The sequence below is a fragment of the Triticum aestivum genome, chromosome 3B (assembly GCF_018294505.1).
Source record: "Triticum aestivum cultivar Chinese Spring chromosome 3B, IWGSC CS RefSeq v2.1, whole genome shotgun sequence".
Lineage (NCBI taxonomy): Eukaryota > Viridiplantae > Streptophyta > Magnoliopsida > Poales > Poaceae > Triticum > Triticum aestivum.
Genome location: NC_057801.1, coordinates 500603098 through 500616087, shown reverse-complemented (window position 1 = coordinate 500616087; position 12990 = coordinate 500603098). Strand labels below are relative to the sequence as shown.

At 39.4% G+C, this 12990-nt stretch overlaps 1 protein-coding gene across 2 annotated transcripts in view; it reads right to left on the bottom strand.

Moving 5' to 3' along the window:
* Positions 1–774: 774 nt before the first annotated feature.
* Positions 775–12990, bottom strand: part of LOC543074 (two pore calcium channel protein 1-like) — a 22689-nt gene continuing 10473 nt past the window's right edge. Inside the window, exons 6-24 of one of the 2 annotated variants that reach the window (NM_001405507.1) lie at positions 12448–12508; positions 11867–12033; positions 11676–11781; positions 11482–11559; positions 10626–10687; positions 7644–7716; positions 7234–7299; positions 6747–6887; positions 6026–6083; positions 4697–4804; positions 4139–4202; positions 3488–3656; positions 3013–3077; positions 2460–2550; positions 2227–2313; positions 1863–1934; positions 1740–1780; positions 1565–1656; positions 775–1401 (exon numbers count right to left, since the gene is read on the bottom strand). In NM_001405507.1, the coding sequence (NP_001392436.1) occupies positions 1575–1656; positions 1740–1780; positions 1863–1934; positions 2227–2313; positions 2460–2550; positions 3013–3077; positions 3488–3656; positions 4139–4202; positions 4697–4804; positions 6026–6083; positions 6747–6887; positions 7234–7299; positions 7644–7716; positions 10626–10687; positions 11482–11559; positions 11676–11781; positions 11867–12033; positions 12448–12508 (1591 nt within the window). In that variant the 3' untranslated portion in view covers positions 775–1401; positions 1565–1574. The remainder of the gene's footprint in view (positions 1402–1564; positions 1657–1739; positions 1781–1862; positions 1935–2226; positions 2314–2459; positions 2551–3012; positions 3078–3487; positions 3657–4138; positions 4203–4696; positions 4805–6025; positions 6084–6746; positions 6888–7233; positions 7300–7643; positions 7717–10625; positions 10688–11481; positions 11560–11675; positions 11782–11866; positions 12034–12447; positions 12509–12990) is intronic. The other variant, XM_044493845.1, reaches the window with a different exon arrangement.

Sequence of the window (12990 nt, the reverse complement as noted above, 5' to 3'; positions counted from 1 at the left end):
ACCCCCGTTCCCAGAACGCCGACAGTCGGTTTGGTGGCGAGCTCCGGAGTGCCTGTTGGCTTGGCCGACACCGACACGGTGGCGTCTGAGGGTGCCGCCGGACCTTCCTGGAGGGCGTCGGGGCTACCCTTCCTCTCTCCTCACTGCGTACCAGGGGAAACCCTTGGCAGCAGCATCGTCATCGTCGCGTCCCTTCTTGGAGGTGTTGATTGGTACCAGCGCTTTGGAGTCTCGGAGCTTGGTGGGCGATTTTCGGTGGTTGCAGCGGTCGCCAGGCTTTTTCGTTGTTTGTCGATCTGCCGTTGTCAACATTTGTTTCTCTTGTATTTTCTCTTTCATTTCTTTTTGGCGTGATTGTGCTGCTTTCGCCCCAGCACCTATCGTTGGTTGTCTCGGTTGGTTGCTTTGTATACAAAGCGGGGAAACCCTTTTTCGGTTAATATACATATTACATACTCATATAATCATTATATGTGTTGTTCATATGCATAATGAGCTTAAACAAGCTGGCTCCTGAGTTACAGGAGTCGAGCCATGCTTTGATCTGAGATCATTATATTAACGAGTTGAGCCAAGCTAGCTCGCTATCTAAACGAGCTCTAGCGAGTCAGCCGAGCTGACTCGACTCGACTCACTCGAATTCCACCTCTAGGAACTACTCCGCTCGGCACTCACCTAAGGAGATGATGGGGTTCTGCCTGCCGGTCTCCACCTTTACCTCTACGCCACAGAAAGGAAAACAAAAAAAGAGAGGCCCAACCAGATGTTCATTTTCCTCTAAATCTGGAGGAATGAGTTAGACATGGCAATATGAGGTCAACAAAATGCCTAGTCTTTCAACTGATATAAGATAAGTTACAGAAAAATGTACCAGAGCCTGTAGTATCATATTGATAGTATCTCAACTGATATAAGATTAGTTACAGAAAAAAGTACCAGAGCCTGTAGTATCATATTGATTTCCAGTACAGTTCCTTTTGTTTTATACAAGTTGCTGACTACACTTTGAAGTGGTGACTTGAACTCTTCTATAGTTGCTTGTTGGTATGTTGACTGAGACGGAGTGTGTATAAAACTCTACCAGACTGACAGACAGCAGTATCAAATCGACCCGATACAAATACGCATATTCAATGTATTTCTTGATACTGAAAAAAGAAGCAAATCGAGTCCGTTACAGCACTACTCAGAAATTTATCACGGCTGCTACATACTCCATGCTTGGGAATATACTGGTTGTAATCATTCATGTACTTTTTCACCAGGAAGTGTTCGTGTATTTTCTTGCTTCCATCCTAGCAGAACCGAATAAAAATAACCGACAGTTGTACCATTAAAGCACAACGAGGGCAGCACCGATAGAACGTAATCGTGAAAAGAATGTAGGTGAACTCCAGGTACCTATCCAGTAAGACATTTAGTAAAAAGACATCAACAAATAACAAAACACTAGAAATGATCTAGTGTCTGACATGGATAATATCATACACTAAAAACATCTAAGTTCATGAATTTAATTGTTTTAGCACAATTATATGGAAGTTCTGAGTGAGCAGGATAATACCAGTCATTGTTCAAGAGTTTTGAGATCCATCAAGTTCATTGCTCAGCATATGGTGCAGAAGAATATCAACCATCGTACCCTTTGACCTCACACTACAACACATAAATGATAAGACTGCAAAGCCTGCCACCGTGTGTTAATATATAATAATAGAAAATAACAAGATCTACATTACCGCATAGACCGGCGTTTCTTTATTCCTCCAGACGTAGGATTCTGCAGGTGATGGAGAGTGTCCTAAAATATCAGCCATTTCAATCCGTATAAAAAGTAGCTTAAATATTCATCTCATTCTCACCTGGATATCAACCTCTTCACCTTTCTCCAGTTCCATCTCAGCAAAAAATGCCTCCAACACAAATGCTACAATCTACGAAGATAAAAGAAATACAAAATTTATAATCAGTAACTAAGCATCTAATAACATATAATGAGCTACTACCTCTGATCCATAAAAAGTGTCGCAGTTTTGAACTAAACCCAGTTCAAAACTGCGACACTTATTTTGGATCGGAGGGAGTACAGTTCTTGGAAATATCCACTTCTCAACAAAATTCTAGCCATGCACAGGTCAGTCATTCAAAATCTAAAATTATGTGAAGTTAGAAACTCATGCATGTTACTGGATGAACAAAAAAGTGAGGATCTATTTAAGATCTTACCAGATTAAGCAGTAGTAATATTGAAATAAGGTAAAAGCTGACAAAATAAATCAGGCTCCAAGAAGTTCCAGTCAGTTGCCAATAACTCTGATAGTATTAGAAAGAAAGATAAAGAAACACAGGTTAGCAAATACAAAAATCTGTTCAGTATTTGTACCAGATGTCTTCGCATTGATTAGGAAGACAATCCTGACCACTTTAATTCGTTTTATAGAACAGAGAAATATTCTTACCTCCATCCATACTTGCCAATTGCCCATCACTAACAAATTGAACAGAGTAACCATACCACTTGGATAGTCATTGAAGTTAAAAAGAAGGTAGCTGAATATGTCAAGGGAAAAAAATGCAAGAATTATGTGAAACAGATACATTTCAAAAGCATGCTTTAGGTTTAGCATAGCAGTTACATGGTCCATGACAAATGATAAAACTAACTCGCAAATTTACCATAGCAAGGCAAGTAGCGGGCTAGCCGGTAACTTGGCGGTTACCAGCCGAGTGCCTTATCTATTCTGGCTTGACATTTATTTATAACATATATTTTTCCTCATATTATTGTGGTTTTTTGGTTTTATATGAGCATTAAATTGTTGTTTCATGTCAATTTATATGAAAATTTGAAAACATCTTTTTCAGACTGACATTATATTACCAATCCGAGCTAGGACGGCCAGTAAGCGCCAGTTACAGAGGTTACCAAAGACGTATTTGAATCATTGGCCACAAGAAACTGTAAAATTCCTAGTGGAATCCCAACAGTGGAAGAAGAACAAACAAGGATACTCATTATTGAAGAGGTCCGTTTCTTCTAGTGTTGGGTTACCAGCATACACAATGCCCCCAAAAATCTGCAAATGAAACAGACTAGACTATCAGTTCACAAATAGTAAGATGTCAAAAGTGCTAGTGATATTTCAACAGTGAAGGTGTCCAGTTCAGATCAGGATAAGTTCAACTCAAACAACTACTCCCTCCGTTCCTAAATGTAAGTCTTTGTAGAAATTTCACTATAGACAGCATAAGGATGTATATAGATGCATTTTAAGATTCATTCATTTTGCTCCGTATGTAGTCCACCTAGTGGAATCTCTACAAAGACTTATATTTAGGAACGGAGGGAGTAGTAAATTAGTGCATGGGTAAGCTGTGAACAAAGAAAAATAGCAATCACTGGCACAAATAACAAACTATTGTATGTAGGTGGATCATTGTCCAAAAAACAAATTGAAGTGTAAACTTAATATGCAAACATTCTAACCTGCAAACCAATGGAGCAGTACATGCAAAGAACACAGAATACTATCCCCAAATATGGCATCAAACTAGACATCAGGGTAAAGAATGTTGCAACAAATGCTCTGAAACGCTGAACTTGCAGCAAAATTCTTGTTAAGCGCAACACCCTTCCAAGGAGAAGATACCGAATCCTGTTGGGCAAACATCAAATGGAAGTTACATATCTGGCCACAAGATCGCAAAGATTGAGCAAACAAGATAATGTCAGATTCTTTTAGATGTGATAGCTCGAAACATTTCCAAGTAGCTAAATGTTGAAATGGTAATTCCAACAAGTACAGCTCAACATCACTACATATATCTCAGGGGGTTATATTTCTGCTTGCAGTTTCTTGTTACAGTGGAATCAAAGTACATATTCTGAAATCGCTATCATACCAAGAAGCATACTTAGTTTATTAGTTGAACTGGTTCTAGCCTTGTGGGCCATTATCATAGAGCATGAGGTTTAGGGCTGGGTTTTGACCTCATAAGGCACATGGAGGTCATTCATTTTGGTTACAGAATTTAAATAAGAAGAGCATACAGGATACTGGAATGGAAATGTTTATCGATACGTACAATGACTTTACTAAAATTTGGAAAGTAATGCATCCAAAACAGTGAAAATTACCATTCTCCATTTGAAAGAAAGGGAAGCTTTGACGGGAAGGCAAACGTTAGAGTCTCTCCAATAACTACAAGGAACTCATATGTTAGATTACTACAAGAATATAATGTAAGATATACAAGCTTCCATTGAAAAGTTATTACAGATATGAAATACTCAAACAATAGTACTCAGTGCTTGCATGGAGGAACAATACGGCTCCAGGATAGACAAAAGATTAACTTTAACAAGAACCATGCATCATATTTCTTTGGATCATACATATTGAATTCTAAGTTGATGATCACTCGACTCTGATCAAAGGTGAATCAATTATGCTTGATCATATGTTTTCCATAATCTTGTATACACAATTACTAGATGTAGTTTTCTTTTCTTTTTATGAATGCTATAGAGTTGTGAAAAGGATCTGATTCCTCCCGTTTGAACCAACATATTCTTAGTGCAGATGCTTTTCTTAACAATACAAGGTAAAAGGTATCGATAGAAGAAACCGAATAAAATTTCCTCGGAAGAAGTGGGTTTAAGCTCATCTGATGAGAGAATATGTGATAAACTTACATATAGTCCAAGTAAGCACAAAATCAAATTTGTTTTGGCCTTCCATCCAATAAGCACCAAATCCTAATGAAAATATTTTCAGTGCCATCTCGGCTACATAAATCCATCCTGCAAAATATTACTTCGATTAACATCTCAATATAAAATTTTCCAGGAAGATGAAAAAACCATCAATAAAATATGTTAACTGACTGGTGAGGTGCCAACGGGAAAGACGAAAGGGGACAATGATGAAAGAAGTGTGATGTGAAGTCCAAGTGTTGCCGTGCAACATATGCACCAAGCAAATGTGGCGGGGAAATGTGATTCTGCAGAATACTCCCTCCGTCCCAAAATAAGTGTCTCAACTTTGTACTAGCTCTAGTACAAAGTTGTACTAAGGTTGAGACACTTATTTTGGGACGGAGGGAGTACAAACTAAGGCTAATATGTACTGCCACAATTTTTAGGCCACTGCTAGCATATGCTCTGGGCATTAATGAACTAAAGTTCTACTAAAAGAGGTGGCCTCTAGAACGAGCTCATCTTTCATAACTTAATTTACTTTTGAGAACACATCACTCCAATATATGATACAATTACGGTATTGATTCGTTTAAATTCTGATATTCCAATATATGACTTGCTCAAGTTCTGCTCGTTTTGTACCCTACAAGCAGTGTGACTAACCAAGGTTCGATATGAATCATGCAGTACACCATTACAGCCTAAACTTGGAGCAACACAAAGATGCTTAAGTACGACATTCCACCGGGAAAAAAATGGCTTGCTCAAGTTCTGCTCGTTTTGAACCTTAAACCCATTGTGAAGTGACTAAACATGCTTCCGTATGAATTGTGTAGAGCACCATTACAGCCTAAACTTGGAGCAACACAAAGATGCTTGCATATGGCATTCTACCTGGAAAAGAAACTGCTAGTAAAAGGGAAAAAGGTTGAGATGGTTTTGGAAGCCAACAAGATGATAATATATGTTATTCAAGTATGTTGGAATCAGATAATGTACACCTTTTATTCGGAAATAAATGACACTTTGGACATAAGCACGGTCTCCATTGTGCAACTTCTACCATTACTTTTCATATAAATATGTCAGAAAAATAAAATTATGATATTGCGGTAATATTCTTCACGATAGATCTAATAGTATTATTTTCACCTATCCAATTTCAATATATTAATAGTCAACGTCAGAGAACCGTTTGACCGCGTCCTTTCTAGGACATGATATACTTCCCAGCAGAAGTCATACTAGGTATAAATTCATCAGATAAAATCATAATGCTGCTTACATACAACTGTTGAAACAATGTCACCACAAGATCCTTACCAAGAAAGAACTCTACTTCCTGCCACGTTTCCTGTGAGGAGCTGTTTTCTATATCAAGCTGCAAATATCAAATTAGCAACGAGATTGCACTGGTTTGTCAGGGATTTGTAAATTCAATAGTTTTGATTCTTAGTTGTAAGAGGATGGTGGGTTGCAAACAGTTATGCTGCCAACTAGTCATCACTTAGCAAACATGCACACGAGAGCGGACAATAAGAAATGAAGAAAAAATAGCTAGTTCAAACTTTATTTTGATTATAATTTTTGCTCACAAATAGGACTCCCAACAGTTATAACTTTTTCACTTACAAAATACCCAAAGTCCTATAATTAACAAAGCTCATGTCGTGCCAATTTTTAATTAATACCGATGTTAACAAATCAGGCTTCTTCTCATAAGTTCATAATTTCTAACAAAAAAATATTCCGATTTGGACACTTTAGTTAATGAATAATGCTGCAAACACTTGCTCCCAGCTAATGTGAAGAATTGTTTTTTCTTTTACTATATTGGACAAAGAGCATTGATCTTTCTTTTTCACAAAACTTCGGTGCATAAGTTGCGAGAATTGAAAATATTATGGTTCTACCTATCAGATATATGCCTATCATAGATCATATATCATATTTATTGGTCAATCATCATCTCACACCACCAAGTATAGCATTTATAAAACACAACTGTCGATTCAAAATTTTGTAAATGTAAAAGATTTCATACCGTTGTTTCGATAATGACGGCAACAAGGTTTATCAGAAGAACAAAAACAATAATGTACTCAAACATGCGGCTCCGCACAAAAGATTTCAACCTCCCACAAAGTGGTGAATGGTAGAATGGGAACTTTTCCAGATAAGACGGCTGCAAACATGCGTACAACACTGAGTCAAATAATTCAGAATGTTGGTTACAGTAACACAGTATTAACATAAAATAAAATAATAAAAATTCAAAGTATTACTACCCCTGGTACAAAATAAATTTATATCCTTGCCAATCAAACCTTTCCAATTTTCACGGTTAATATATTTACACAACAGGAAGATTATCCTTAAAGTCTAATCAGTATTCTTCAATTGCAGTTCTAGAACTTTTACTGAAATACTAGATAAAAATTAACAGACAAAGCTGTACATCAGTAACCGCATCATTTTTTGTAACACAGAAAATGTATGGGATCATGAATGCCAAAGTAAGAACAATATACCGGTGGTTCTTTCTGAAATTTTATTGCAATGGTATTGCATAGGTCAGCAAATTCTTCGGAGGTAACCTGGACAAGATAAATAAATTAGAACAAATAGGCACCAAAATCTGAGTTGAAGAGAACTCAGACATGGGCGGTGAGGGAGTACACCCCCACCTCCCACCAACAAAGCTACGCTCAGTTCCTTGCAACTATTGACCAAGGTTCAGGCATTTGTAAATCTTAACAGAAATTCTAAATTCAGATTGCAAAATTATTTCTGCACCAACTCTTGTATTTGCATGTACCATCAGTTGGAGCAAGCAACATTATGAATATGTCATTCTTTCTTCAACACAATACTAAACAATATTATGTACTTGCTGACTTCACAAAAGCAAAACATGCCAACTGAACATAAGAACACATACCTTGAAATCACCACTTCGATCAAGCTCGGCAAAAATTAATTCAAAATCTTCCCTTGAAGTCTTTGGTAAGGACCTACAAAAGTGAAATAAGTTATATGATAGCCATAGCTGACAGAGGAGCTAGCAACAAAAGAATATGAAAGTATCTCAATACTTGTTTCGTCTCAACTTTGGTATTATCACATTGCTTCCAGAAAAAAAGGAGGATGCGGTGCGGACTGAGTATTTTAGGCTAAACTGCTTGATGAACGTATGCTTTAGATCTTTTACGGAAGTTTGAACTAATAGGGTATTCACTATTGCTCATTCTGTTGTTCGACCAGCGCAAACAACCTTCATGCAAGGACGACACATTCTGGAGGGAGTGGTTGTCCTACACGAAACTATTCATGAACTCCACTCTAAGAAACTCGACGGAGTTATTTCTAAAGTGGACTTCAAAAAGGCTTACGATAAAGTCAACTGGCCTTTTCTACAATAAGCTTTGCACATGATCAGTTTCACGTCTGACTAGCGTCAACACGTGGCGAGTTTTGTCCAATGTGGTAGCATTTGGGTAAAGGTTAACGATGCCATTGGTCATTATTTCCAAACCTGGAAGGGGTGCGGCAGTGGGGATCCTATGTCACTAATCCTTTTTAACATCGTAGCCGACATGCTCGCAGTTCTCATTGCAAGAGCTAAGGAGGATGGCCAAGTTGGTGGTCTGATTCCAGACCTTGTTGAAGGTGGTGTGTCGGTTCTACAGTATGCTGATGACACTATCATCTTTATGGAGCATGGTTTAGTGAAAGTTTTGAATATGCAATTGATTATTTGCCTTTTCGAGCAACTTCCGGGTCTCAAAATTAACTTCCACAAAAGTGAGCTTTTCTGCTTTGGCAAAGCCAAAGATGCGGAGCGAGTATAGGCAATTATTTGATTCACGACTGGTTCTCTTCCATTTAGCTATCTTGGGATACCCATTCATTATGGAGAACTCACTAATAAAGGAAGATCATCGAAGACCGGTTCAAAAAAAAACTTAGCAGCTGGAAGGGCGAGGGCATGTCTTAGAGCACTAGTTTGACTCTTATTAATGCGGTCCTCACAAGCCTACATATGTTTATGTTATCGTTCTTTGAAAGACCCAAAGGGTTGTTGAAAAGATTAGATTTCTATCGGCCTAGATTCTTCTGGCAATGTTATGAGTAGAAATATAACTGTTGTCGCCGAGATTACTGCCTACCAATGTTTATGTTATCCCTTGGAGACTACCGCCCCATTAGTCTTATCCACATCTTTGCCAAGCTGGTGGCAAAGAAGCTAGCCACCCAGCTGTCGCCGAGGCTAGGGGCGCTGGTTGAGGAGAAACAGTGCGCGTTCATCAGGAAATGCTGTATTCATGGTAACTTCATGTTCATTCAGCAAACGGCGAGATATTTGCAACAGCTGGGTGAGCCATGAGCCATGCTAAAGCTGGATACTGTCCATGCGTTCGACTCGGTGTTTTGGGTTGTGGGCTCTCCGCTTCAAAGTGCTTCGCGGGATAGGTTTTGCCCCACGCTTCCATGAGTGGATTGACTTCCTCCTGTACCATCAAGTAGCACGAGTGATGCTCAACGGCGAACCGGGGCCTTCGGTTTGGCACCGCAAGGGCCTGCGTCAGGGCAAGACACTCTCGCCTATGTTGTTTGTGTTGGTGATTGATGCTTTCAACAGGTTCTTTGCTAGTGCCAGAGAGTTCGCAACTTGCTTGCGCTCTTCGGGCATGCATAGGGGTTGCACACCAACTATGCCAAGTGCTCAGTGTCCCCCATCGGTTGTTCGGAGGGTTATGTAGTCTGCTACCTCCCCTAGGGCTCAAGAAGCCCTCGAGTAGCGCTCCAGCCCTTGGTCGACAGGATCATGGATCACCTCCCCAATTAAGGGCGTCCATGATGACGAAGGTAGGTCGCCTCACCTTGGTCAAGTCGGTCTTGGCCACCATGCCTCTACACCAATTTGGTGGTCCTAGGCATGTATAAGACCCGAAGCAGATCGACAAGATCCTAGTAAGAGGTTTCCTCTGGGTGGGCAGGGCAGCCACTGTCATGGCAACTGGGTTCCGGGGTGTAGGCCCCTCCGCTTGGGGGGCTTGGGCACTCGGGACCTTGGGCGTGCAGCGATCAACCTCAAGGTTTGATGGTTGTGCAGGATGTGTACCAACCCTCTGCGTCCTTGAGGGGTCTGGACCTCCAGTTTCCCGGATGAGTGGGAGGTGTTTGCCACTTCCACCAAGATGGTGGTTGGAGACAAAACATCCGCCCTCTTCTGGGAGGATTGTTGGCTCGATAGTCACACCATTTCAAAAATTGCACCGGAGTCGCTACTCTTGGTCCCAGGGCGCACGAGGAAGCGGCGGAGAGGCCATGACCGATCGTCGTTGTATCTCAAACACTAGAGGGGCCTTGGGTCCTCTGGCCATATGGCAATACGTCTAGATCTGGCGGATGGTGCGCATGGTGCAGCTTACCACCACGTCAGGCGTCCTTCATTGGCGTTGGAATGCGGACGACAAGTACATTTAACTGCTACGACACTCTTTCAGGGAGCGGTCAGTTTGAGCTCTTGGAAGCTCTCCACCTCGAATCAAGTTCTTCGTGTGGCTGGCTTGCCAAGATCTTTGCTAGACAGTTGAGCAGCTTTGCGTCAGGGTCTTGAGCACGCACTTTGTTGCGTGCTCTGCGACCAATTGAGGAGACGATGAATCACGTTCTCACCGGCTGCTCCTTTTCGCGCACGGTGTAGCATGAAGTAGCCGTCGCGTTGTAATTATCAGGTGTTGCCATTCTTAGGGCTTGTACAAACTCTTCTTTCTATCAAGGCACCCGCAAGGCTTTTGAGTTTTCTCAAGAGAGAAAAAAATTGAAGATCATCAAAAAGACTTACTGATGAACAATATAATGTAGAAAGTGCTTTGATACAAACATACAGTGTAATGTATGAGGGGACTTCAGTTACCTGTACTTGTTCAGCTCATTAAGCAATGATATGCACTGTTCCCTGTCGAGATAACCCCGATTCTGATGTACAAACAACAGGCAAGATCAACAACAAACTTGAAATACAACAAATGAATGAACACAAACATGAGTTGGCACTACAGCAATGTGTACTACTAAAGTGTGAATATATTACCCACCTTCCCTCGTCAGTTCACATTAGACATATTTCAGTTTTTTTTTATTATGGCAGCCTTAATATTTAGTTGTAGTAGTAGCTTAGCTTTATTCCATGTGTCAATTTCTGATTCACCAGCGACTTTATAATATAAAGTAGCTCACACGTTATTTTTTTCGGTGCTAGAACATTTCCCCCAAGTTAGTAAGAAAACAGCTGATAGGAATTGATAGAACACTTCATTCAAATTAATGGAACATTTGCTGTGAATGATGGACATTGTTTATGAATTTTCATGATATTGCGATAACAATTGGGAAAAAAATTTAAAACAACATGAACGCCAAATATGAACTATTGGAATCTTCACAAAATTATAGTTTTGCTATTTCCATTTTTTTCCTGAAGAATATTTGGGTTACCTTAAAAATGGTCCAGAAACATTTTGGTGGTGGGCGGGTGGGTGGGGGGATTCTTCAAAACGTAAAAAATGAGAAAACGTAATTGGGTGGAACCCAACAGGAACTTGACCTAGTTGAATTATACAAACTGACGATTCAAGTGATTTAACTATATTCTGGCAAAGGGTTACTTGAACACCACCAACCATTCTAAATTATATAGGAAGTTTACCAAAATACATTTGCTAAAATATAGTACATCAATGTCCAAGAAAACATAACAACAGAACACTCACGTTGGTATCGATAAGATCAAATGCCTTCTGTAATATATTTTTCCTGATAGAGTCCACCTGAACAAGTTGCTTTGCGAACTGTATCACCAAATGAATGCCATGTTATTGTTGTATTTACTATTAGGCAGAAGAACACACAAGATTTAGAAGTAATATAGTAAAAGCGAATAGATAGAAACAGGTAAAAAATGTACCTGCTCCTTAAAGCTATCATAGATGACAGCAAGAATCAAATTTGTCAGGAAGTAAACTCCCAAAAGCACGTAGACGATGAAAAATAGGGAATACCAGCGGGATATCCTGCTCCAAAATATTTAAGGTGAACTTGAATGTGTGTCGACTGCCATTATCATAAACACATTAGAAATATTGATAGCCATCTTACTTGTAAGCATGCACCCATACATCAGGATTATTGGAGGTGGTGAAGAGGACAAACATCTGATACAGTGTTACACCGTATGATGAAAAAATGGTCTTCCCTTGTGGAGTGTCCTCAAATGTTACATAAGCTAGCCAGCTTGCAAATAAGAGGAACAACAGAGAGAGGGCCTACATGACATAGATGATCTAAGGTTATACATCAAAGTGAACAGATAATGGGTTGCAAACATTAATGTGAACACGTAGAATCACAGGAATCGTTGTGTGTTTTGTTGGAGATGAGCATATTAGCTGCTGGTATCTCTGTATTAGACCAGAAGAGGTATAATTGAAAATTATATTTGCCACAGTAAAGCACTACAAGCAAAGATGTGGAATTAACCACCCACCCTGTGTCCACCACACAACTCAACTGCATCTGCCACATACCCTTTACTCCATACATTGATGATAATTAATGAAAGATCCTCATGACTTCAATGGATAAAATTTGTAATGACTTGTCCTGGAGTGAATTTGTTAATCCTTGCACGTCTTACAATGCATAGGCATGTAGAATTTTGTGTATAGATATAACCTTACCAAAACATTGAGGTATGTCCCAATAAGACCGGCCAGTGTGATAGCACACATTCGCAGTTCCCTATTGCAGACAGAAGAACACATTAATCTATCTGTTAAACCCACAGCATATGACATTTGTTAGATAAAAATCAGTACATATCTAAGCTCACAATCAAATCAAATATTCTTTGTTTTCAAACATTATATAAAGAAGCAGTTTAGCATACACACCAGCTTTAATGACTTTAGGTGCATCCTCTGTGTGTGTGCGCGCGCGCGCGTGCATGTATTCGAGTCTATTATAATAATTTATCATTATCAATATACCTCATTAATTATTCTTAGATACATCAATACAAGTGTTATGAAAATATATCATTGGAGTCCTTAGTTTATGCAATGTACCTTTCTTATGTAAAGAAAACAGTATGCAAATAATACAACATATATGGACTCAAATGGAATTTTTTGTAGAACTCACTTTGGGGTATCTAGTATTTATTAACGAAGTGTATGGAAAATGACAAAGAGCTATAGCCGGTTTATCTATGTGGTATATGA